The 27,233-nt window shown below is 31.7% G+C and overlaps 1 protein-coding gene across 1 annotated transcript in view; it reads left to right on the forward strand.

Annotated features, from left to right (window-relative positions):
- Nucleotides 1-3,679: 3,679 nt before the first annotated feature.
- Nucleotides 3,680-27,233, forward strand: part of LOC127702027 (neurogenic locus notch homolog protein 1-like) — a 51,705-nt gene continuing 28,151 nt past the window's right edge. Inside the window, exons 1-12 of the mRNA XM_052206002.1 lie at nucleotides 3,680-3,683; nucleotides 4,884-5,003; nucleotides 6,149-6,268; nucleotides 6,481-6,774; nucleotides 8,666-8,713; nucleotides 15,930-16,049; nucleotides 17,193-17,312; nucleotides 17,554-17,847; nucleotides 19,697-19,833; nucleotides 20,444-20,594; nucleotides 25,833-25,952; nucleotides 26,387-26,680. Of these exons, the coding sequence (XP_052061962.1) occupies nucleotides 3,680-3,683; nucleotides 4,884-5,003; nucleotides 6,149-6,268; nucleotides 6,481-6,774; nucleotides 8,666-8,713; nucleotides 15,930-16,049; nucleotides 17,193-17,312; nucleotides 17,554-17,847; nucleotides 19,697-19,833; nucleotides 20,444-20,594; nucleotides 25,833-25,952; nucleotides 26,387-26,680 (1,822 nt within the window). The remainder of the gene's footprint in view (nucleotides 3,684-4,883; nucleotides 5,004-6,148; nucleotides 6,269-6,480; nucleotides 6,775-8,665; nucleotides 8,714-15,929; nucleotides 16,050-17,192; nucleotides 17,313-17,553; nucleotides 17,848-19,696; nucleotides 19,834-20,443; nucleotides 20,595-25,832; nucleotides 25,953-26,386; nucleotides 26,681-27,233) is intronic.

Consider the following 27,233-nt stretch of genomic DNA (forward strand, 5'->3'; position numbering starts at 1 on the left):
GAGGAAAATGCATTGCAGATGATCACTCGCACTACTGCGAATGCCTCTTACCGTATTTTGGTGATAACTGTGAAAAGAGTAAGAGTTTATAAGGAACATTCGACGATATCTAGTGTCAATTAGAAACTGCAAACTAGAGAACAACAGATAGTAGCATGACCCCCTAATAGAAAAAGAAATAATAATGATAGTACATAAAAACCAACAAATAAAAATTATACGCAAAATGAAAAATAATTATTACAAAACATTTCTTGCACAACAAATCGTGACTGAAAACTCCAACTCCAAGATTCATCTGATAAAAGAAATTAAATGAAAATACACTGTCTAGATATCAACCAATCAAAATCCAAGATTCCTATACAAGGTGTAGACCCACACATTTACACAGTAAGCAAAATACCAGTCGGCAAATAGCGTTAGATGAATAATGCAGGTTAGTGTATCAATACAGCATATTTAAATAAATTTACCCTATATTAAAATATTTGAAACTTTGATTCCATAATTACATCCTCTTGCATGTTGGTATCTGTTAGGTTCAGATCAGTTTCTTTACAAAACAGTTTAATCAATGTATGCTAAATATTATTCAGAATTATTTGATACACTTCTTAATAAATCTAAACATCCAGAAATATAAAAGTTATTGAGAAAAATACCTTGCAAGCTGCAAATAATGCAAACAATGATCGTAATAATGTATCCTTTTCAGTGACAGATGCAAGTAACAAGAAGGTTCTCATTTTTCTTTTCTATGCACTAACATGCTTTACATACAGGCATATTCAATTCTAAACTATATAAATCAATTCATGTGAAGCCAAAATGAGGTGAATGGCATTTTCTTCCCGAAGGGTAGATTTAATGTTGTCTTTCGGGCACAGTTTGACAGAGAGGATGCATGAATTTCATTTAATCAAGTTTATGTTACTATTGCTATGTTCAGACTTTTATGATTCGATTTCTAATACCTTATTGAGCATATTGTTTTATTCTTTAGTGAGTTTTTAAAACAAAAGATTCGATGCCACTACTGGTGGACGTTCCATTCCCGATAGTATCACTATCCAAGTAGTCATCACTCTTGTGCTGACATAAGATCTAATTAGTTTGATCATTTCTGTGATTTTATGTTCACTAAGGTTTTTCTACCCTATGACAAAGATTTGCCAAAACTGCAACATTTTGGAATTTTTAAGCATTTAGACTTCGAAATGGGTATCCAACTGTTCTGGTTCAAGCACCACTGATAGATCATGTAGATGTTATGCAAAAGAAATGCTTCTGTGTACTTAAGTGTCATTCTGGTATATTTGATAGGATCTGTTAGTAATTACATAAAAATATATCTTAATAACATTGAGAAAAAAAATAAACCAAAAACAGTGAAAGAATTTAAGATTTTGTATTTATTGCAGAAGACATCAACAATTTGTGCGATAACCACCCGTGTGAAAGTGGAGGAAGTTGCTTTCAGTATGATTCTTCATATTACTGTCATTGTATTAGTCCGTTTGTTGGAGAACATTGCGACATGGGTAAGTGTTTATAAAAAAAACCCAGAAATATTCACTTAAATGGACGCATCATGTGTAATTGTCACAAAAAGGAGAGAGAGAGAGAGAGAGAGAGAGAGAGAGAGAGAGAGAGAGAGAGAGAGAGATCTATTGCTGAAAACCCAAATTTGTAACCACTAGTTTGAAAAATTATGAAAGGAATAACATCTGCAACATTATATGAAAAACAATCACAAATTCTTCTTATCAATTACTCTTTTAGAATTAGGTCTTAATGATGAGGGTAGGTTATTGATTCACCAACCGACTGGTACCTACTCTGTATGCCTGCTTGACTGGGATGACAACGATGCATCTGTAGCATGTAGATTTCTGAACAAACCCGGTAAAGGTGTTGCCTATACGTTACCTCATTTGGAAGATTTTAAAAGACAAAGTTATTTTCTAAATTGCGAAGGTCACGAAGACTCGATCGATCTCTGCCAAGGACAAAGTGGAGATCATATTGATATTAGGTGTGAAGATCAAGGTGATGCTGCACTGGAGTGTATTGAAGGTATGTAAATACCTACCGCGAGCATTGATGCTATGAGTTTTACCTACAGAGATAATTTTGTCCAAGCGAACATTTAATTTTCCTCATCTGATGAATATGAAATCTGTAACATTTAGGATTATGATATTGTAAAGAACACTTTCTCAAGAGTTGGTTGCGGTTGAATTTTTATTTCCATGGCAAACTGCATTTTTCAATACTATTTAGTTTGTATACGATACGCTTAATAACATTTAAAAAAAAAAACAGTGAAAGAATATAAGATTTTGTATTTATTGCAGAAGACTTCAACGAATTGTGCGATAACCACCCGTGTGAAAATGGAGGAAGTTGCTTTCAGTATGATTCTTCATATTACTGTCATTGTATTAGTCCGTTTGTTGGAGAACATTGTGACGTGGGTAAGTGTTTATAAAAAATATGTGTAATTGTCTCAGAAAGGAGAGAGAGAGAGAGAGAGAGAGAGAGAGAGAGAGAGAGAGCTATTGCTGAAAGCCGAAATTTGTAACCAACAGTTTGAAATTTTTTTAAAGGAATAACATCTGCAACATTATATGAAAAAACAATCACAAATTCTTCTTATCTATTACTCTTTTAGAATTAAGTCTTAATGATGAGGGTAGGTTATTGATTCACCAACCGACTGGTACCTACTCTGTATGTCTGCTTGACTGGGATGACAATGATGCATCTGTAGCATGTAGATTTCTGAACAAACCCGGTAAAGGTGTTGCCTATACGTTACCTCATTTGGAAGATTTTAAAAGACAAAGTTATTTGCTAAATTGCGAAGGTCACGAAGACTCGATCGATCTCTGCCAAGGACAAAGTGGAGATGATATTGATATAAGGTGTGAAGATCAAGGTGATGCTGCACTGGAGTGTATTGAAGGTATGTAAATACCTACCGCGAGCATTGATGCTATGAGTTTTACCTACAGAGATAATTTTGTCCAAGCGAACATTTAATTTTCCTCATCTGATGAATATGAAACCTGTTACATTTAGGATTATGATATTTTAAAGAACACTTTCTCAAGAGTTGGTTGCGGTTGAATTTTTATTTCCATGGCAAACTGCATTTTTCAATACTATTTAGTTTGTATACGATACGCTTTCTTATTTATCTAATATATGTTCTCTATAATGTTTTGTTTTATTCAAGAATTATACATTTGCAACACCCATTTGCAGAACAAATTTACTTTGAAGTTTTCTGAAGTAATCACTCCTGTGACGACATGAGATATAATTGAATTGATCATGTCTGTGATTTTGTGTTCACTAAGGGTTTTCTACCCTATGACAAAGATTTACTAAAATTGCAACATTTTGCAATTTTTTAGCACCGCTGATAGATACTATGAGTGTCAGTCTGGTATATTTGATAGGATCTGTTAGTAATTACATAAAACTATATCTTAATAACTTTGAAAAAAAACCCCAAAACAGTGAAAAAATTTAAGATTTTGTATTTATTGCAGAAGACATCAACGATTTGTGCGATAACCACCCGTGTGAAAATGGAGGAAGTTGCTTTCAGTATGATTCTTCATATTACTGTCAATGTATTAGTCCGTTTGTTGGAGAACATTGTGACATGGGTAAGTGTTTATAAAAAAACCCAGAAATATTCAATTAAATAGACGCATCATGTGTAATTGTCTCAGAAAGGAGAGAGAGAGAGAGAGAGAGAGAGAGAGAGAGAGAGAGAGAGAGAGAGAGCTATTGCTGAAAGCCGAAATTTGTAACAAACAGTTTGAAATATTTTTAAAGGAATAACATCTGCAACATTATATGAAAAAACAATCACAAATTCTTCTTATCTATTACTCTTTTAGAATTAAGTTTTAATGATGAGGGTAGGTTATTGATTCACCAACCGACTGGTACCTACTCTGTATGCCTGCTTGACTGGGATGACAATGATGCATCTGTAGCATGTAGATTTCTGAACAAACCCGGTAAAGGTGTTGCCTATACGTTACCTCATTTGGAAGATTTTAAAAGACAAAGTTATTTGCTAAATTGCGAAGGTCACGAAGACTCGATCGATCTCTGCCAAGGACAAAGTGGAGATCATATTGATATAAGGTGTGAAGATCAAGGTGATGCTGCACTGGAGTGTATTGAAGGTATGTAAATACCTACCACGAGCATTGATGCTATTAGTTTTACCTACAGAGATAATGTTGTCCAAACGAACATTTAATTTTCCTCATCTGATGAATATGAAACCTGTTACATTTAAGATTATGATATTTTAAAGAACACTTTCTCAAGAGTTGGTTGCGGTTGAAATTTTATTGCCATAGCAAACTGCATTTTTCAATACTATTTAGTTTGTATACGATACGCTTTCTTATTTATCTAATATATGTTCTCTATAATGTTTTGTTTTATTCAAGAATTATACATTTGCAACACCCATTTGCAGAACAAATTTACTTTGAAGTTTTTGAAGTAATCACTCCTGCGACGACATAAGATATAATTGATTTGATCATTTCTGTGATTTTGTGTTCACTAAGGGTTTTCTACCCTATGACAAAGATTTGCCAAAACTGCAACATTTGGAAATTTTAAGCATTTTGACTTCGAAATGGGTATCTAACTGTTCTGGTTCGAGTTCCGCTGATAGATCATGTAGATGTTATGTAAAAGAAATGCTTCTGTGTACTTAAGTGTCAGTCCGGTATATTTGACAGGATCTGTTAGTAATTACATAAATCTATATCTTAAAAACATTGAAAAGAAACAAAAAAAAAACAGTGAAAGAATTTAAGATTTTGTATTTATTGCAGAAGACATCAACGATTTGTGCGATAACCACACGTGTGAGAATGGAGGAAGTTGCTATCAGTATGATGCTTCATATTACTGTCATTGTATTAGTCCGTTTGTTGGAGAACATTGTGACATGGGTAAGTGTTTATAAATAAAAAACAAGAAATATTCCTTTTAATGGACGCATCATGTGTAATTGTCTCAGAAAGGAGAGAGAGAGAGAGAGAGAGAGAGAGAGAGAGAGAGAGAGAGAGAGAGAGATCTATTGCTGAAAACCCAAATTTGTAACCAACAGTTTGAAAAATTATGAAAGGAATAACATCTGCAACATTATATGAAAAACAATCACAAATTCTTCTTATCAATTACTCTTTTAGAATTAGGTCTCAATGATGAGGGTAGGTTATTGATTCACCAACCGACTGGTACCTACTCTGTATGCCTGCTTGACTGGGATGACAATGATGCATCTGTAGCATGTAGATTTCTGAACAAACCCGGTAAAGGTGTTGCCTATACGTTACCTCATTTGGAAGATTTTAAAAGACAAAGTTATTTGCTAAATTGCGAAGGTCACGAAGACTCGATCGATCTCTGCCAAGGACAAAGTGGAGATCATATTGATATAAGGTGTGAAGATCAAGGTGATGCTGCACTGGAGTGTATTGAAGGTATGTAAATACCTACCACGAGCATTGATGCTATTAGTTTTACCTTCAGAGATAATTTTGTTCAAACGAACATTTAATTTTCCTCATCTGATGAATATGAAATCTGTAACATTTAGGATTATGATATTTTAAAGAACACTTTCTCAAGAGTTGGTTGCGGTTGAATTTTTATTTCCATGGCAAACTGCATTTTTCAATACTATTTAGTTTGTATACGATACGCTTTCTTATTTATCTAATATATGTTCTCTATAATGTTTTGTTTTATTCAAGAATTATACATTTGCAACACCCATTTGCAGAACAAATTTACTTTGAAGTTTTCTGAAGTTATCACTCCTGTGACGACATGAGATATAATTGAATTGATCATGTCTGTGATTTTGTGTTCACTAAGGGTTTTCTACCCTATGACAAAGATTTGCTAAAATTGCAACATTTTGCAATTTTTTAGCACCGCTGATAGATACTATGTAAAAGAAATGCTTCTGTGTACTTAAGTGTCAGTCTGGTATATTTGATAGGATCTGTAGAAATTACATAAAAATATATCTTAATAACATTTAAAAAAAAAAACAGTGAAAAAATTTAAGATTTTGTATTTATTGCAGAAGACATCAACGATTTGTGCGATAACCACCCGTGTGAAAATGGAGGAAGTTGCTTTCAGTATGATTCTTCATATTACTGTCATTGTATTAGTCCGTTTGTTGGAGAACATTGTGACATGGGTAAGTGTTTATAACAAAAAACAGAAATATTCCTTTAAATGGACGCATCATGTGTAATTGTCTCAGAAAGGAGAGAGAGAGAGAGAGAGAGAGATCTATTGCTGAAAGCCGAAATTTGTAACCAACAGTTTAAAATTTTTTTTAAAGGAATAACATCTGCAACATTATATGAAAAAACAATCACAAATTCTTCTTATCTATTACTCTTTTAGAATTAAGTCTTAATGATGAGGGTAGGTTATTGATTCACCAACCGACTGGTACCTACTCTGTATGTCTGCTTGACTGGGATGACAATGATGCATCTGTAGCATGTAGATTTCTGAACAAACCCGGTAAAGGTGTTGCCTATATGTTACCTCATTTGGAAGATTTTAAAAGACAAAGTTATTTGCTAAATTGCGAAGGTCACGAAGACTCGATCGATCTCTGCCAAGGACAAAGTGGAGATCATATTGATATAAGGTGTGAAAATCAAGGTGATGCTGCATTGGAGTGTATTGAAGGTATGTAAATACCTACCACGAGCACTGAAGTTATGAGTTTTTACCTACAGAGATAATTTTGTCCAAACGAACATTTAATTTTCTTCATCTGATGAATAGAAAATCTGTAAGTCAACATTTAAGATTATGATATTTTAAAGAAGACTTTCTTAAGAGTTGGTTGCGGTTGAATTTTTATTTCCATGGCAAACTGCATTTTTCAATACTATTTAGTTTGTATACGATACGCTTTCTTATTTATCTAATATATGTTCTCTATAATGTTTTGTTTTATTCAAGAATTATACATTTGCAAAACCCATTTGCAGAACAAATTTACTTTGAAGTTTTCTGAAGTTATCACTCCTGTGACGACATGAGATATAATTGAATTGATCATGTCTGTGGTTTTGTGTTCACTAAGGGTTTTCTACCCTATGACAAAGATTTGCTAAAATTGCAACATTTTGCAATTTTTTAGCAACGCTGATAGATACTATGTAAAAGAAATGCTTCCGTGCACTTAAGTGTCATTTAACTGCAATATTTGATAGGATCTGTTAGTAATTACTTAAAACTATATCGTATTAGTAATTAATGTTCCTCATCTGATGAATAGGAAATCTATAGGATTATTTTATGTTTAATTGTAAAACTTTTTAAGATTTGTTTCTTTGAGAGATATAAAAGATTTTGAAGAAACTTTAACCTTGTATTATTTTAAAAACCTAATCAAATTATTTTTCAAAAACCCTTTTTTATTAAGATTTAATCCTTTAGAAAGGCAAAGTGATTTTGCTAATGTAAGACTCCTAATGTATTTATAAGTCAGTCCATAGAATCTCAATGAAACATAAGCTCGTGCGAACGTTTTAAACTGACAAGTATAGTGAGTAATCAAATATGTATATTATATTTATATTTATATAAAATATATATGCTTTGTCTCAAATTTAGTCCAACAATGTTAGCAAATATTTTGTTCTTTCCTCAGCGGGATCGGAACCCCTGCTTCTGTGACATCTTGGTAACACCTCATGCACTATATCCAGCGCCATAGACCACTCGGCCAACTAGGCTATATAAAATAAAGCTTTCGTTAGTAAATATATAGTGTATATATATATATATATATATACAAGCATGAGTAATGGATGGACGTATAACCAAAATTCACAAAGAACAGCCAAAATTAAACCGATTAAAATTACCGTATATGAATTGTATAAAGCATAGTAGTATACCACCGTTAATGTAAATATCCAACTATATTTAAAGACAAATATGGGAATAAAAACAATTGGAATCGCTTACACGTAGAACAGAGTGAGACAAGTGTTAACATCTTCTGCTTTTATTTGTCATTCGGTTCTATGTGTGGGTAATTCCCCAGAAACCATTGTAAACATGAAAGACGCAAACAAATTGGTTCATGCAGTTATTAATGACATGTCGTTTTAAATATTGGTTAATCCAAATAATTATTAAAAATAAATTTAACAATACTAATGATGATCGGAAATCTTTCATTTCGAGAAAGGTATACTTTGAGTACATAGATAATAATGAATAATATAAGCGATAGGGCCATACATAGAGATATATGAAAATGAATTGTCACGTAATAGACCAATCTGTTGTTTTGCCTATAAATCTTATTATAGAAAGATGTGACCAGTTATTTGAGGACTCTGTCTTCTTCTGTAACGAGTCATTGTTCCACTGTTCTGTTTGAATCTATTTTGCTCATAAAGATATGGTTCATTATTCCTGTTATGTACATGAATTTGTTTGCATAAAGATAACCAACATACATCTATTTAGTATTAAGCATTACATTAAATCGGCATTTTAACTTGGGAATATATCATATGACAAAAAGCCTGCTTTCACTGAAATTGTATTTCTTCAGAGGAAATGTTAGCAGATTATTTGGGATGCTATAAAGATGATACAAACCGTATCCTTGACAACCTACACAATCATCAATTGATGAACATAGAAATGTGCCAAGGAATTTGTGAGGGATATGCGTACTTTGGTCTTCAGGTCAGATGTATTCTTTGTATAAACTATTCCTTAAAAGTCATTTACATCGTTATGACTCTTCCTAGGGTTAACATTTTAAATATAGTAGGAATCTACGATTCTATATTCTATAGACTATACTGATACATATAAGCTGTATTGCTTTTGGAATTAAAAAAAAAAAAAAAAAACCAGAAAGGATTCAATTATGAATATGCGATTAATTTTGTATTTCAACATATGCATTTTCGTGCTACTGCACGGGGGGTCCTTCTGTGGGGATGTTAAAACTGTGCAATGCTTGCAACGGCTTAATTTTGAATGTCATGTGGGATTAAATTTCTTTAATCATTAGCCTTGTTATTATTTAAAGTTATGGGTTCGGTGTCTTATTTAGTTATTGGAATCTTGAATATTTGATTTTTTGGGGTTAGGTAAATCAGTTCCGTTCTCGGGTATGAAGTATTTGAAATATTTTGAGGGATACTAGATGGTATAATGTCTACTGATATTGTATAAAAAAATTAAAACACATTTTTGGCAGAATCAACATAGTTAACTTCGTTCATGGTGAAAATTAGGACAATGTCAAGAGTAGTATACCGATGTTAAAATAATTTGCCTTTTGTTGTTATTATATATTTCAGTTTCATTTCGAATGTTATTGTGGGAATTCTTTGGGAGATCCAGATGTTTACGAAAAGAGACCCGAAGAAGAATGTAACATAACTTGTGCTGGCAACGAACGACAAATTTGTGGAGGTGAATGGAGAATTTCTGTTTATCAAGGTCACAGTGGTAATTGTTTTAATGGTTTGATCTCATTTCTGTTAATAGAAAAAATAAGTTGTAAGTTTGATTCGTATATAAGATATACAATTTCTAAAGTATTACACATTTTGATCGTGACAACATTGATTATATTTTTATTAAGCTATTTTTGTCCTGAATTCTAAAGGAAAACATCGAAAGTTAAGTTATTATTATCATTATAATCATTTTATATTACTTTTAATTTTATTCTGAAAACGGATATTCAATACATAAAATTGGTAAGGCTAATGTTTTTTTTTGGGACCGCGGTGGCCAAGTGGCCATAGTAGTCAAACGACTGTATCACTAGCCTGTCATCACTGACAATCTTAGTTGACTAGGATTATCAGTTTTCCTACCAAAGGTCGGTGATCCTCTCCGTGCACTCCGGCTTCCTCCATCAATTAAATCTGACCGCCACAATTGTGCTGAAAGTGCCGTAAGACACCAATCTATCAAGCAATCAATGATTTGTTTTGATTTATGCCACTGGTGGGTAATTTTGACTATCAATTCATCCATTCAAGTGGAACCCCCAGCATTCAAAATGTAGAAATATTTTCTAGTAGGAAGTAAAACAGACATCCAGAACTGTCAAAATAAAAGACTTGCATATATTATAAAATAAATTAATCATGAGTTAATCGAAATGGAAGACAGGAGGTGATATGACAGTACACAATATTCTTCTTTGTAAAAATATATGTTTCTTTTGTACTTACGGATAAATATTTGAGTGTCTTGAATAAAGACAAGTTTTAGAATAGAAATATATAGTCGAACGATATTGCATTTCTAGAATGATGTATGAGTTATATATAAATAATCATATATAATGAAACAAAGCTTGAAATCCAACGAGGAAAGTCGAGAAATATTAAGATAAATGGCACATGTTAGCGCCAAGAGGCAGACATATATACCTTTTTCTCTATGTAGTTTAAACATATTTTGTTTGGAAAATATCGCAAAAAGAATTAGACACAAGCTGGTCCAACTTATACCTTCTTCTCCTAAGATACAATATTAATCAATAGAATTTCAAAGCATGCAAACATCAAATTCATTATTACATAATTCTAAATTCCCTAAATATCCCTTAAATATATAGTGTACTGCTCCAAAACTCTAATTACAATTTCACATCTAAGAATTCTTTAAAGTTTACAATCTTTTAACAACGAATGACAAGTATCTAAGTATGATTTAGTCTTTTAAGCTGTTCTATATGTTCGGTCCTTTCTTTTAGCCTTGTTATATATTATTAAGAATTCAATGCTATTTCGAAATGACAGAAAATAACAAATCACATTCAGCAAGAAGCGCGCAAATCAAATATTATAAAATCATATATTTCCAAATTTCCAAAAATAAAATATATCTGCTATTATGATCTTGAATTCGAATGTAAATCGTTAAGCACAAAACTTCAGCAGTCATCGTTCAGTGATGTGAAAGCAGTATTGGTCAACGTGTAATCAATTGTTTGGCATAAATAAGATGTCGATTTCAGCTAAGTAGATTAGATCAAATATCTATTAAATTCATATGATTTTATATATCATAGGACATTATTTGATTAATTCATATTTATGTTAATCATACATATATGTTTTTTTTTCAAAACGCTTACCGTTTGAAGAAAGAATACGAACAACATATAAACATTTTGTCGATTTATCAAGCGATCGGACCTAATAATTCATTATTAGCTTGATGAAAAAAAATTTGAAACACGTAACATAATTTAGTGATTAGTCTTGCAGTCAATAACAGATCAGTATCAGTATGAACTGTACACCTACTGTAAGTATTCATATTTCAATTTTTTAGACACACTTCGTGCCATGAGAATTATACTGTTATATGGCCAATTTCTGCTTAATATGAGTTTAAGGTTTGAAAGACTTGTACCTACAATGGTATATCTCCTATACCTTGCATATAATTCTAAAAGCAGCTTAAAACAGTTTTATTAACAATATTATACTGTTATATGTCCAATGCCTTGATTCAACTTTAATCTTATACTGTTGTATGTCCATAGCCAATCATATTGGAACTAACATACTATGTGATAAAAGTTAAGCATGGAGGGCAAAATGAACAGCATTGCTGATATGTATGTACACTAGTATAGCAATTAAGTTTAGAAAGTGAGTTTTTAGAACCAATCTATTGAATTTTATAGATTCATGCTTACACTTTTACTTTGTCTAACCATTTATTTTTTTCAAATGACAAATAAATCCTGGATATTTCTTAATTAAAAGCCACACATGATGGAGATAGGACAGTATAATTCTGAACAGAATCTGACCATGTGCTAATTATATGGTCACTAAACATGACATACAAAAATATTGAAAAGAAAAATACATGCTGTTTGATGCATCTGTATTTTGTTACAATACTTGATCATACATGCATATTGAAGCTAGAAATCCAGAACTTAAACAATGTGCTGACACACATCAAAAGTTTTCCTCAAAATATATGAAATAAAGTTACTGTTCTTATTTCAATTTGATCCAAATAGTAAAAGTTTACATTTTTTTTTTCAGTTTTCAGCTGATTGATCTTCCTGATCTGCCTTTAATACACATTCTGTCCTATATTGAATTAGAAGACCTCCTATGCTACGTTAACAGGACGTGCAAAAGGCTTTATAATATCATTAAATATACACAAAGTCTATGGAGGAATCTCACTTTCTTTAGTCCTATTTATGTAGATGAAAAAGACCTAGAGTACATTTTCCGATTTTCACAACAATTTCGAGAATTTGAGTTCGCCTATGCAACATACTATGGTGATATTGCCAGTCTTGATTACAACTTTGCCATAGGACTCAACAGTAGATCAACCAGATTAACAGAATTGAACTTATCTCAATGTTCATTATCATCACTATGTTCCCTAAAATTCCTACCAAACCTAGAGTACATCAACCTTACTGAATGTCAGAACCTATGTGATGCGGACTTCCGTATTATTTCAACACTCCCCAAGTTAGACTCAATATACCTGTCTTTCAACTTTATATCAGTAGAATGCATAACCCAAATCGTCCAAAATAAACCTGATCTCACAGTCCTAGAGATATATGGAATAGGGCTGACTGAAGAAGATTTTAAAAACATTGTTGAATCCTGCTATAGAACATTGAACCATATATATATTTAAGTTTAGCTCCACATGTAAATAAGGATCACTTTTATGTGATGGTACACACTCAGTACACCGATTTAACACCACGAGTTTATAAACTGGACTTTTATAGTTGAGATCATACATGTATTTACTCATCACCTGGATTTCAATTTTTATTTGATTTGATAATTCCTCACCATGTCTGATTTAGAACTTAATACAGATGTTGAATTTGTACAACTGTCCAATGATGATGAACTTGCATCTCTTCTACAAAGTACAGATACTGACACAACTGTTGTTATATGACATGATGACTGTGAACAAAACAGTTTTGATTTGAATAACTCTCTTCCCTTTGAAAATGTTGATATGTTAAATGAAAACTTAACTTTGAAAAATGAAGTTAATGATATTATTAAATGCATGGTAGATACTGTTGTTGAAAGTGCAGATTCTAATGACTCTGCTCTTTCGACAACAGAAAACAATGAGCCCAGAGGTAGAAAAAGAGTAAAAAAAACAGAAATTTGGAAACAAAATGTAAGAAAAAAAAAGAGACAGTCTGGAAAAGATTACATTGATGTAAAGGGGAAAAAGGATAAAAGTAAAACAATCAAAGGTGATTGTAAAGGCCAGTGCCGATTTAAATGTAAAACACATTTTTCTGAAAAAGAGAGGAAGGAAATTTTTGATCATTTTTGGTCTTTAGATGATGGACAGAAGAAAATGTTCTATTCTAAAACTATAGTAAAAAAAGAAAAACAAAGAAAAAGGACAAAAAATGAAAGTTCAAGAAAAAAATATTCTTTTGAGTATCATTTGACTGCATCTTTAAAAAATATAAGGGTGTGTAAAGAATTTTACTTAAGTACATTGGATATAAGTAGTAGGCGTGTTCAATGGTTTTTTTTTTAACAGTCTGATACATTAAATCTTTCCTAAAAATGCCTTCACACTATTGTAGATCGAAAACAAAGAGGGAATATTTGGAACCTAATTTATCAATACATAAAATGTATGAACTTTATAAGGAACTCTGCAGTAGTCTCAAAATAATTCCAGCGAAGAATCATTTATACAGAAATATCTTCAACACAGAATTTAATTTAGGATTTCATATCCCGAAAAAAGATAAATGTGACACATGTGAAGAGCATAAAGCTTCAAAGTCAAATGCCATTACTGATTTTGATGAGAAATACCAAAATCACATAAAAGATAAACTTGAAACTAAAATTGAAAGGGACAAAGACAGGGGGGATAATTCATATGTTTTGTGTTTTGATCTTGAAAATGTAGTTGCTTGTCCTCGGGCTGAAGTGTCAAATTTTTTCTATAAAAGAAAAATCAATACATACAATTTAACAGCCCATTTTTCATTAAATAAAAAAGGTTATAATGCTGTTTGGAATGAAATGGATGCTGGAAGAGGAGGAAATGAAATTGCAAGTGCAATAATTTCTATTTTAAGAACTATAACTGTGGAACATCCAAATATTGATAAGATTTGTCATTGGTCAGATTCTTGTGTACCACAAAATAAAAATTCTTTCATGGTAACTGCTTTGAAAATCCTCCTCTTTGAGCATCCTAAACTTCAAGTAATTCAGCATAAATTTTGTTCTCCTGGTCACTCCTCAATACAAGAGGTTGACAATATTCATAGCAATATAGAAAAGTCACTTAAAGTGTGTGAAGTTTATAGCCCCTCAGGATTTATAAGAGCTTTATCAAAAGTTCGGCCAAGCTTCATGAAAGTGTTAGAATTGAATTCTGGAATGTTTTATAATTACCAGAAAGCTAGTAAATCATTTAAATTTACAAATGTGAAATTTACAAAAGTAAAGCACATCAAACTTCTTCGTGAAAAACCTTCACATGTGTATGTTAAATATTCTTTTTCTGAGAAGGAATTTCAAGACATTTCTGTATTAGGTCAGATAGGTAAAATTGAAAAGCTTCTGAAAGTAACAAGATTGTCAAAAAAACCAGTAGTCAGTAAAGAGAAAGTAGCCGACATTAAAAGTATGCTTAAATATATGCCTTTAGAGGATCAAGACTATTATAAGTCTCGTCTGAAAATTAAGACTTGAATTGTCAGTAAATAGTGCACAGAAAACTTAATATAGTCATTCCAATATTATTTTGCTAATAATATTGACAGAGTAAAATGCAATATTTTCAATTTATTTGATGTTTATTTGATATGAAAATTGTATGCATGCTTACCTATATGCCTTTAGAGGATCAAAACTTTTATAAGTCTTGTTTGAAACTTTAGACTCAAGTCGTCAGTTACTGTAGTGAGTAGTGAGTGCACAGACATTGTCAGAAAACTTAATGTTGTTCTTTCTAGTATTATTTTGTCTTTGAGCTTTGACAGAGACGAATGCATTATTTTCAATTTATTTGATATTTATTTGATCATGATGATTGTATGCATTCTAAACTATAAAGAACGACCAATTGACTTTGGGAGGTTGTTTCTTAATTAACTTGTATTCTTATCCTTTACTCTGAGAATATATTCCCAAAGATAGAACACATTTTAATGACAAATAACAAGATAATACTGTCTTGTCTCTTTTCTTTGAAAAAAATTTTGATTCTTAAAACACAAGGTTAAAAAAAATACCAAAATATTAAAAAAACAAAAAATACCAGCCTTTCCAATGCTATTTGTCAGTCCTTAACACAGAACTGTATACTATAACTATATATGTATCAGTATAATTTTTTTCCTATGGCACTTATAGAATTAGAATGTCCTATCTCCATAGTTTAAATTTTGGAGTTATGGATTAATTGTTGGTCATTCATTAACAGGACATTATCTTTTTGATTAACCAAGTTATGACACATTACATTGCATTTCAATCATCTTCCTGAATAGTAAATGTGAGAAAAATGAAAATTCTAAACTTTGTTCTTTGAATTACCGAAATTTAATAAAAAGGATATATAACAGTTTAATTCTGAAGGCACGACTTGTTGATAAACAGACCTTCAATTTAAAAATGAATAGCACCCTGTTGTGGTACGCATGCAAGGTAAATCAGATGAAATGGCGCACCAGGTGATGTCTTAAAAACTCAGTTCTTTCTGCTAGTAAGGAACCAACTTTCATCTTTAATAATGAAAATCATTGAAGTACATAACAATTTTTATTGTTATTACAGAAGACGTCACCGATTTGTGCCTTAACAACCCTTGTGGTAATGGTGGTACATGTCATCAATATGATGGTGCATATTACTGTGATTGTGTTAGTCCGTTTGTAGGAGAACATTGTGACATGGGTAAGTGTTTATAAATAAAAAAAAACAGAAATATTCCTTTAAATGGATGCATCATGTGTAATTGTCTCAGAAAAGAGAGAGAGAGAGAGAGAGAGAGAGAGAGAGAGAGAGAGAGAGAGAGAGCTATTGCTGAAAACCAACATTTGTAACCACTAGTTTGAAAAATTATGAAAGGAATAACATCTGCAACATTATATGAAAAACAATTAAAAATTCTTCTTATCTTTTACTCTTTTAGAATTAGGTCTTAATGATGAGGGTAGGTTATTGATTCACTATTCGACTGGTACCTACTCTCTATGCCTGCTTGACTGGGATGACAATGATGCATCTGTAGCATGTAGATTTCTGAACAAACCCGGTAAAGGTGTTGCCTATACGTTACCTCATTTGGAAGATTTTAAAAGACTAAGTTTTTTGCTAAATTGCGAAGGTCACGAAGACTCGATCGATCTCTGTCAAGGACAAAGTGGAGATCATATTGATATAAGTTGTGAAGATCAAGGTGATGCTGCACTGAAGTGTATTGAAGGTATGTACATACCTACCACGTGCATTGATGTTATTACTTTTACCTACAGAGATAATTTTGTTCAAACGAACATTTAATTTTCCTCATCTGATGAATATGAAATCTGTAACATTTAGGATTATGATATTTTAAAGAACACTTTCTCAAGAGTTGGTTGCGGTTGAATTTTTATTTCCATGGCAAACTGCATTTTTCAATACTATTTAGTTTGTATACAATACGCTTTCTTATTTATCTAATATATGTTCTCTATAATGTTTTGTTTTATTCAAGAATTATACATTTGCAACACCCATTTGCAGAACAAATTTACTTTGAAGTTTTCTGAAGTAATCACTCCTGTGACGACATGAGATATAATTGAATTGATCATGTCTGTGATTTTGTGTTCACTAAGGGTTTTCTACCCTATGACAAAGATTTGCTAAAATTGCAACATTTTGCAATTTTTTAGTACCGCTGATAGATACTATGTAAAAGAAATGCTTCTGTGTACTTAAGTGTCAGTCTGGTATATTTGATAGGATCTGTTAGTAATTACATAAAAATATATCTTAATAACATTTAAAAAAAAAACAGTGAAAGAATTTAAGATTTTGTATTTATTGCAGAAGACATGACCGATTTGTGCGATAACCACCCGTGTGAAAATGGAGGAAGTTGCTTTCAGTATGATTCTTCATATTACTGTCATTGTATTAGTCCGTTTGTTGGAGAACATTGTGACATGGGTAAGTGTTTATAAAAAAACCCAGAAATATTCACTTAAATGGACGCATCATGTGTAAATGTCTCAGAAAGGAGAGAGAGAGAGAGAGAGAGAGAGAGAGAGAGAGAGAGAGAGAGAAAGAAAGAGCTATTGCTGAAAGCCGAAATTTGTAACCAACAGTTTGAAAATTGTTTAAAGGAATAACATCTGCAACATTATATGAAAAAACAATCACAAATTCTTCTTATCTATTACTCTTTTAGAATTAAGTCTAAATGATGAGGGTAGGTTATTGATTCACCAACCGACTGGTACCTACTCTGTATGTCTGCTTGACTGGGATGACAATGATGCATCTGTAGCATGTAGATTTCTGAACAAACCCGGTAAAGGTGTTGCCTATATGTTACCTCATTCGGAAGATTTTAAAAGACAAAGTTATTTGCTAAATTGCGAAGGTCACGAAGACTCGATCGATCTCTGCCAAGGACAAAGTGGAGATCATATTGATATAAGGTGTGAAAATCAAGGTGATGCTGCATTGGAGTGTATTGAAGGTATGTAAATACCTATCACGAGCACTGAAGTTATGAGTTTTTACCTACAGAGATAATTTTGTCCAAACGAACATTTAATTTTCCTCATCTGATGAATAGAAAATCTGTAAGTCAACATTTAAGATTATGTTATTTTAAAGAACACTTTCTTAAGAGTTGGTTGCGGTTGAATTTTTATTTCCATGGCAAACTGCATTTTTCAATACTATTTAGTTTGTATACGATACGCTTTCTTATTTATCTAATTCATGTTCTTTATAATGTTTTGTTTTTTTCAAGAAATATACATTTGCCACTCCCATTTGCAAACATATTTACTTTGAAGTTTTTAAAGTAATCACTCTTGTGCTGACATGAGATATGATTGATTTGATCATGTCTGTAATTTTGTGTTTACTAAGGGTTTTCTACCCTATGACAAAGATTTGCCAAAATTGCCTTATTTTGCAATTTTTAAGCGCTTCGACTTCGAAATGGGAATCAAACTGTTCTGGTTAGAGCACCACTGATAGATGTTATGTAAAAGAAATGCTTCCGTGCACTTAAGTGTAATTTAACTGCAATATTTGATAGGATCTGTTAGTAATTACTTAAAACTATATCGTATTAGTAATTAATGTTCCTCATCTGATGAATAGGAAATCTGTAGGATTATTTTATGTTTAATTGTAAAACGTTTTAAAATTTGTTTCTTTGAGAGATATAAAAGATTTTGAAGAAACTTTAACCTTGTATTATTTTAAAAACCTAATCAAATTATTTTTCAAAAACCCTTTTTTATTAAGATTTAATCCTTTAGAAAGGCAAAGTGATTTTGCTAATGTAAGACTCCTAATGTATTTATAAGTCAGTCCATAGAATCTCAATGAAACATAAGCTCGTGCGAACGTTTGAAACTGACAAGTATAGTGAGTAATCAAATATGTATATTATATTTATATTTAACCCCTGCTTCTGTGACATCTTGGTAACACCTCATGCACTATATCCAGCGCCATAGACCACTCGGCCAACTAGGCTATATAAAATAAAGCTTTCGTTAGTAAATATATAGTGTATATATATATATATATATATATATACAAGCATGAGTAATGGATGGACGTATAACCAAAATTCACAAAGAACAGCCAAAATTAAACCGATTAAAATTACCGTATATGAATTGTATAAAGCATAGTAGTATACCGCCGTTAATGTAAATATCCAACTATATTTAAAGACAAATATGGGAAAAAAACAATTAGAATCGCTTACACGTAGAACGGAGTGTTAACATCTTCTGCTTTTATTTGTCATTCGGTTCTATGTGTGGGTAATTCCCCAGAAACCATTGTAAACATGAAAGACGAAAAAAAATTGGTTTATGCAGTTATTAATGACATGTCATTTTAAATATTGGTTAATCCAAATAATTATTAAAAAATAAATTTAACAATAATAATGATGATCGGAAATCTTTCATTTCGAGAAAGGTATACTTTGAGTACATAGATATAAACGAATAAGATAAGCGATAGGGCCATACATAGAGATATATGAAAATGAATTGTCACGTAATAGACCAATTTGTTGTTTTGCCTATAAATCTTATTATAGAAAGATGTGACCAGTTATTTGAGGACTCGGTCTTCTTCTTTAACGAGTCATTGTTCCACTGTTCTGTTTGAAGCTATTTTTGCTCATAAAGATATGGTTCATTATTCCTGTTATGTACATGAATTTGTTTGCATAAAGATAACCAACATACATCTATTTAGTATTAAGCATTCTTCTTAAATCGGCATTTTAACTTGGGAATATATCATATGACAAAAAGCCTGCTTTCACTGAAATTTTATTTCTTCAGAGGAAATGTTAGCAGAATATTTGGGATGCTATAAGGATGATACAAACCGTATCCTTGACAACCTACACATTCACGAATTGATGAACCTAGAAATGTGCCAAGGAATTTGTGAGGGATATACGTACTTTGGTCTTCAGGTCAGATGCATTCTTTGTAAACTATTCCCAAAAAGGCATTTACATCGTTATGACTCTTCCTAGGGTTAACATTTTAAATAGAGTAGGAATCTACGATTCTATATTCTATAGACTATACTGATACATATAAGCTGTATTGCTTTTGAAATTAAAAAAAACACCAGAAAGAATTCCATTATGAATATGCGATTAATTTTGTATTTCAACATATGCATTTTCGTGCTACTGCACGGGGGGTCCTTCTGTGGGGATGTTAAAACTGTGCAATGCTTGCAACGGCTTAATTTTGAATGTAATGCGGGATTAAATTTCTTTAATCATAAGCCATGTTATTATTTAAAGTTATGGGTTCGATGTCTTATTTAGTTATTGGAATCTTGAATATTTGATACTTTTGGGGGTTAGGTAAATCAGTTCCGTTCTCGGGTATGAAGTATTTGAAATATTTTGAGGGATACTAGATGGTATAATTTCTACTGATATTGTATAAAAACATTAAAACACATTTTTGGCAGAAGCAACATATTTAACTTCGTTCATGGTGAAAATTATCAAGAGTAGTATACCGATGTTGAAATAATTTGCCTTTTGTTGTTATTATATATTTCAGTTTCATTTCGAATGTTATTGTGGGAATTCTTTGGGAGATCCAGATGTTTACGAAAAGAGACCCGAAGAAGAATGTACCATAACTTGTGCTGGCAACGAACGACAAATTTGTGGGGGTGAATGGAGAATTTCTGTCTATCAAGGTCACAGTGGTAATTGTTTTAATGGTTTTATCTCATTTCTGTTAATAGAAAAATAAGTTGTAAGTTTGATTCGTATATAAGATATACAATTTCTTAAGTATTACACATTTTGATCGTGACAACATTGATTATATTTTTATTAAGCTATTTTTGTCCTGAATTCTAAAGGAAAAAATCGAAAGTTAGGTTATTATTATCATTATAATCATTTTATATTACTTTTATTTTTATTCTGAAAACGGATATTCAATACATAAAATTGGTAAAGCTAATGGTTTGTTTTTTTGGGACCGCGGTGGCCAAGTGGCCATAGTAGTCAAACGACTGTATCACGAGCCTGTCATCACTGATAACTTTAGTTGACTAGGATTATCAGTTTTCCTACCAAAGGTCGGTGATCCTCTCCGTGCACTCCGGCTTCCTCCATCAATAAAATCGGACCGCCACAATTGTGCTGAAAGTGCCGTAAGACACCAATCTATCAATCAATCAATGATTTGTTTTGATTTATGCCACTGGTGGGTAATTTTGACTATCAATTCATCCATTCAAGTGGAACCCCCAGCATTCAAAATGTAGAAATATTTTCTAGTAGGAAGTAAATAGTTATCAAAGGTACCAGGATTTTAATTTAATACGCCAGACGCGCGTTTCGTCTACATAAGACTCATCAGTGATGCTCAAATCAAAAAAGTTATAAAGCCAAACAAGTACAAAGTTGAGGATCCAAAATTCCAAAAAGTTGTGCCAAATAAGGCTAAGGTTATCTATTCCTGGGATAAGAAAATCACACATCCAGAACTGTCAAAATAAAAGACTTGCATATATTATAAAATAAATTAACCATTAGTTAATCGAAATGGAAGACAGGAGGTCATATGATAGTACACAATATTCTTCTTTGTAAAAATGTATTTTTCTTTTGTACTTACGGATAAATATTTGAGTGTATTGCATAGAGACTAGTTTTAGAACAGAAATATATAGTCGAACGATATTGCATTTCTAGAATGATGTATGAGTTATATACAAGCAATCATATATAATTAAACAAAGCTTGAAATCCAACAAGGAAAGTCTACAAATATTAAGATAAATGGCACATGTTAGCGACAAGAGGCAGACATATATACTTTATTCTCTATGTAGTTTAAACATATTTTGTTTGCAAAATATCGTAAAAATATTTTGTTTGCAAAATATCGCAAAAGGAATTAGACACAAGCTGGTCCAACTTATACCTTCTTCTCCTAAGATACAATATTAATCAATAGAATTTCAAAGCATGCAAACATCAAATTCATTATAACATAATTCTAAACTCCCTAAATATCCCTTAAATATATAGTGTACTGCTCCAAAACTCTAATTATAATTTCACATCTAAGAATCCTTTAAAGTTTACAATCTTTCAACAACGAATGACAAGTATCTAAGTATGGTTTAGTCTTTTGAGCTGTTCTATATGTTCGGTCCTTTCTTTTAGCCTTGTTATATATTATTAAGAATTCAAGGCTATTTCGAAATGACAGAAAATAACAAATCACATTCAGCAAGAAGCGCGCAAATCAAATATTATAAAATCATATGTTTCCAAATTTCCAAAAATAAAATGTATCTGCTATTATGATCTTGAATTCGAATGTAAATTGTTAAGCACAAAACTTCGGCAGTCATCGTTCAGTGATGTAAAAGCAGTATTGGTCAACGTGTAATCAATTGTTTGGCATAATTAAGATGTTGATTTCAGCTAAGTAGATAAGATATAAAATACCTATTAAATGCATATGATTTTATATATCATAGGATATTATTTGATTAATTCATATTTATGTTAATCATACATATATATTGTTTTTCAAAACGCTTACCGTTTGAAGAAAGAATACGAACAACATATAAACATTTTGTCGATTTATCAAGCGATCGGACCTAATAATTCTATAATTAGCTTAGCGGAGAAAAAAATTGAAACACGTAACATAATTTAGTGATTAGTCTTGCAGTCAAAAACAGATCAGTATCAGTATGAACTGTACACCTACTGTAAATATTCATATTTCAATTTTTTAGACACACTTGTTGATAAACGGACTTCCAATTTAAAAATGAATGGCACCTTGTTGTGGTACGCATGCCAGGTAAATCAGATGAAATGACGCATCAGGTGATGTCTTAAAAGCTCAGTTCTATCTGTTAGTAAGGAATCAACTTTTCATCTTTAATAATGAAACTCAATGAAGTACATACCAATTTTTATTGTTATTACAGAATACGTCACCGATTTGTGCCTTAACAACCCCTGTGGTAATGGTGGTACATGTCATCAATATGATGGTGCATATTACTGTGATTGTTTTAGTCCTTTTATCGGAGGACATTGTGAAATCAGTAAGTATTATAACAAGTTATCAGGTATATTATGTTATAAGGTACTGTAAACCAACTAATTTCCCCGAGCGATTTATTTTCGCGACTTTCGCGAGAAGAAAAATAACGCGAATATAAATCGTCACGAATATGTAAAACTTGGATCTTTCCTCATTAAACTTCATCAAGTAAATTAGAAAATCGAGAAATTTAATCGCCGCGACGTGGACTAGAAAGGGCTTAACACAAAATAAAGTATCCGGGAAAATAAGTTGGTTTAAAGTATACGGAAAAGCATCTGCAATACTAAGCTATGGATAGTTAGAGAATAGTCACGTTAAAGTAATCGATAAAAGATATTGCTAAATAATCGAAATCTCAATTACTATTTTGGAAGCTATAAAAGTATTTTTCTGTAAAATCTATAAAACAAAGACACATATTTCCTGTTTTAGGATTGGATCTAAGTGATGATGGCAGATTATTGATTCACCAACCGACTGGTACCTACTCTCTATGTCTGCTTGACTGGGATGACAGTGATGCATCTGTAGCATGTAGATTTCTGAACAAACCCGGTAAAGGTGTTGCCTATAAGTTACCCCATTCGGTAGATTTTTATAGACTAAGTTATTCGCTTCTTTGCGAAGGAGACGAGAAGTCAATCAATCAGTGTTCTGGAGAAAGTGGGGAGCATATTGACATGGCGTGCCAAGCAGAGGATGATGCTGCATTAAAATGTATTGAAGGTAGTTAAATATTTGGTAAATACATCAGTTCTTGGATTGGGTGAAGACATAAGAGTTACAGCTTTGTCATCTATAAAAATACTTTTATACTTCGAGATTTTGACAGTTAAAGTATTTTTGAGATACAAAGCATGAATATAAAGTATTAATTCCATGAATTACACATTTTCGATTGTAAAATTTATATCATTCAACATATTTATTTATTATAGCAAAAACCATGATAACAAATAAAAAAAAAACTAGATATAATTTATTACGGCAAATAATATGAAAGCAGATCACCAAAAAGTTAAGTTGTTGTAAAACAATTGTAATTATGAAATTGTCTATATGATAACTGATAAGAACGGATGTCTTTTGCTATCAATCACGATATGTAAAGTAGCCAATTTAAAAAATTCACAATTTGAAGTATGATTACAATATGAAAACGGCAAATCCTTATTGACAATACGTAAATAGAGCAAAACAAAAACAACAACAATGAAACATTAATCATAATATGAAACACTAATAAAACATTACACGCGTTTAGCTATTCTTTATTTAAGTATATAAGAAATGATTATGCCATAAAAGGTCACTTAAACAAGTATTCAATTCGCTTCATGTCCATGTAAAAAAAGTAAATTTGTCACAACAAAGAACTGATCTATTACCCTATTTCTGTGAATTTAGATACCCATTCATTGGTGATAACTGCGAACAAGGTAAATACAGGTTAACGCCTTTATTAAATACAGAAACGACAAAACATTGTTACCATCATCGGAGGTTTTGAAAGCAGATACCCTTTCGATGCCGATACTTAATAATAAAGTATGTGCTTGAATGAAGATTTAATTGAAATATTGGGAACAAGATACATAATGTGAGTGCCACATGTGGAGCAGGATCTGCTTACCCTTCCGGAGCACCTGAGATCACCCCCAGTTTTTGGTGGGGTTCGTGTTGCTTAGTCTTTGGTTTTCTATGTTGTGTCATCTGTACTATTATTTGTCTGTTTGTCTTTTTATTTTTGGCCATGGCGTTGTCAGTTTGTTTTCGATCTATGAGTTTGTCTGTCCCTCTGGTATCTTTCGTCCCTCTTTTGATTGATGGTTGTCATTAGAGTAGAATGAGGAAAAACTTGGTTGTGGCTTAATTAGTAATTCATATTGCTATTGGGATTTATTTTTTAAAACAGATAACACAAGGAAAAAGTAAAACAACAAAAATACCGAACACAAAGGAAAATTCAAAACGGAAAGTCCCTTAACAATTGGCAAAATCAAAAGCTCAAACACACCAAACGAATGGAACACAACTGTCATATTCCTGACTTGGTACAGGAAATAATTGCTTTTATTATAACACATTTTGCCACGTAAATAAAGAACACAAGGAAATAGTTGCTTTTATTATAACACATTTTGCCATGTGATGTTTAGTTATAAAAGCGTAGGTTGTTAATACCTAATTGAGAAACCTATAACAGAATCAGGTGATTAGTCTGACAGTCAATAAGACACCAGTTTCATTGTGAACTGCACATCTACTAGACATTTGCATATTTTTGTTTAATTAAGAATGTAATCCTGACACAGAAGTAAAAGTGAAATGTAATACCCCAGGATCTGGAGAATGTATATCTAAAGATTGGATCTGCGATGGGTGGAAAGATTGCGAGACTGGTTGGGATGAATTTGAATGTGGTATGTTAGTTTGAATAAAGCAAGAAAATGATAAGTAATGCAAGAAAAGGAAATAAACACTTTTAATCTTAATAAAGTTTCAAAAATGGTGAGAACAAAATCACTGCACTACAATTAAACTGGAACTACAAAATGAGAAAAGAAAAAAATATGTCAAGTAAGAATTAAACTTTTAAAATGGCAAAAGACAAACGATATCAGAAATAGAAGAAAAAACGACACAATGGTAAACAGTAATCTATAAAATAAAACAGAAAACAGACGAAGTTTTTTGTTTTCATTTCTTCCATTGACATATTGAAAAGAGGTTGAGAATATTTTGTAAATGGATGAGAAAAAAAACTTAGTTCTATCTGTTAGTAAGGAATCAACTTTTCATCTTTAATAATGAAACTCATTGAAGTACATAACAATTTTTATTGTTTTTTCAGAATACGTCACCGATTTGTGCCTTAACAACCCCTGTGGTAATGGTGGTACATGTCATCAATATGATGGTGCATATTACTGTGATTGCTTTAGTCCTTTTGTCGGAGGACATTGTGAAATCAGTAAGTATTATAACAAGTTATCAGGTATATTATGTTATAAGGTACTGTAAACCAACTAATTTCCGCGAGCGATTTATTTTTGCGACTTTCGCGAAAAGAAAAATAATGCGAATATAAATCGTCGCGAATATGTAAAAATTGGATTTTTCCTTATTTAACTACATTAAGTAAATTAGAAAATCGAGAAATTAAATCGCCGCGAAGTGGACTAGAAAGGGCTAAACGCCAGATAAAGTATCCGGGAAAATAAGTTGGTTTAAAGTATACGGAAAAGCATCTTCAAAACTTAGCTATGGATAGTTAGAGAATAGTCACGTTAAAGTAATCGATAAAAGATATTGCTAAATAATCGAAATCTCAATTACTATTCTGGAAGCTATAAAAGTATTTCTCTGTAAAATCTATAAAACAAAGACACATATTTTCTGTTTAAGGATTGGATCTAAGTGATGATGGCAGATTATTGATTCACCAACCGACTGGTACCTACTCTCTATGTCTGCTTGACTGGGATGACAGTGATGCATCTGTAGCATGTAGATTTCTGAACAAACCCGGTAAAGGTGTTGCCTATAAGTTACCCCATTCGGTAGATTTTTATAGACTAAGTTATTCGCTTCTTTGCGAAGGAGACGAGAAGTCAATCAATCAGTGTTCTGGAGAAAGTGGGGAGCATATTGACATGGCGTGCCAAGCAGAGGATGATGCTGCATTAAAATGTATTGAAGGTAGTTAAATATTTGGAAAATACATCAGTTCTTGGATTGGGTGAAGACATAAGAGTTACAGTTTTGTCATCTATAAAAAATGCTTTTATACTTCGATATTTTGACAGTTAAAGTATTTTTGTGATACAAAGCATGAATATAAAGTATTAATTCCATGAATTACACATTTTCGATTGTAAAATTTATATCATTCAACATATTTATTTATTATAGCAAAAACCATGATAACAAATCAAAAATAAACTAGATATAATTTATTACGGCAAATAATATGAAAGCAGATCACCAAAAAGTTAAGTTGTTGTAAAACAATTATAATTATGAAATTGTCTATATGATTACTGATAAGAACAGATGGCTTTTGCTATCAATCACGATATGTAAAGTAGCCAATTTAAAAAATTCACAATTTGAAGTATGATTACAATATGAAAACGGCAAATCCTTATTGACAATACGTATATAGAGCAAAACAAAAATCAACAACAATGAAACATTAATCATAATATGAAACGCTAATAAAACATTACACGCGTTTAGCTATTCTTTATTT

This window comes from Mytilus californianus, unplaced genomic scaffold (assembly GCF_021869535.1).
Source record: "Mytilus californianus isolate M0D057914Y unplaced genomic scaffold, xbMytCali1.0.p SCAF_5, whole genome shotgun sequence".
Taxonomy (NCBI): Eukaryota; Metazoa; Mollusca; class Bivalvia; order Mytilida; family Mytilidae; genus Mytilus; species Mytilus californianus.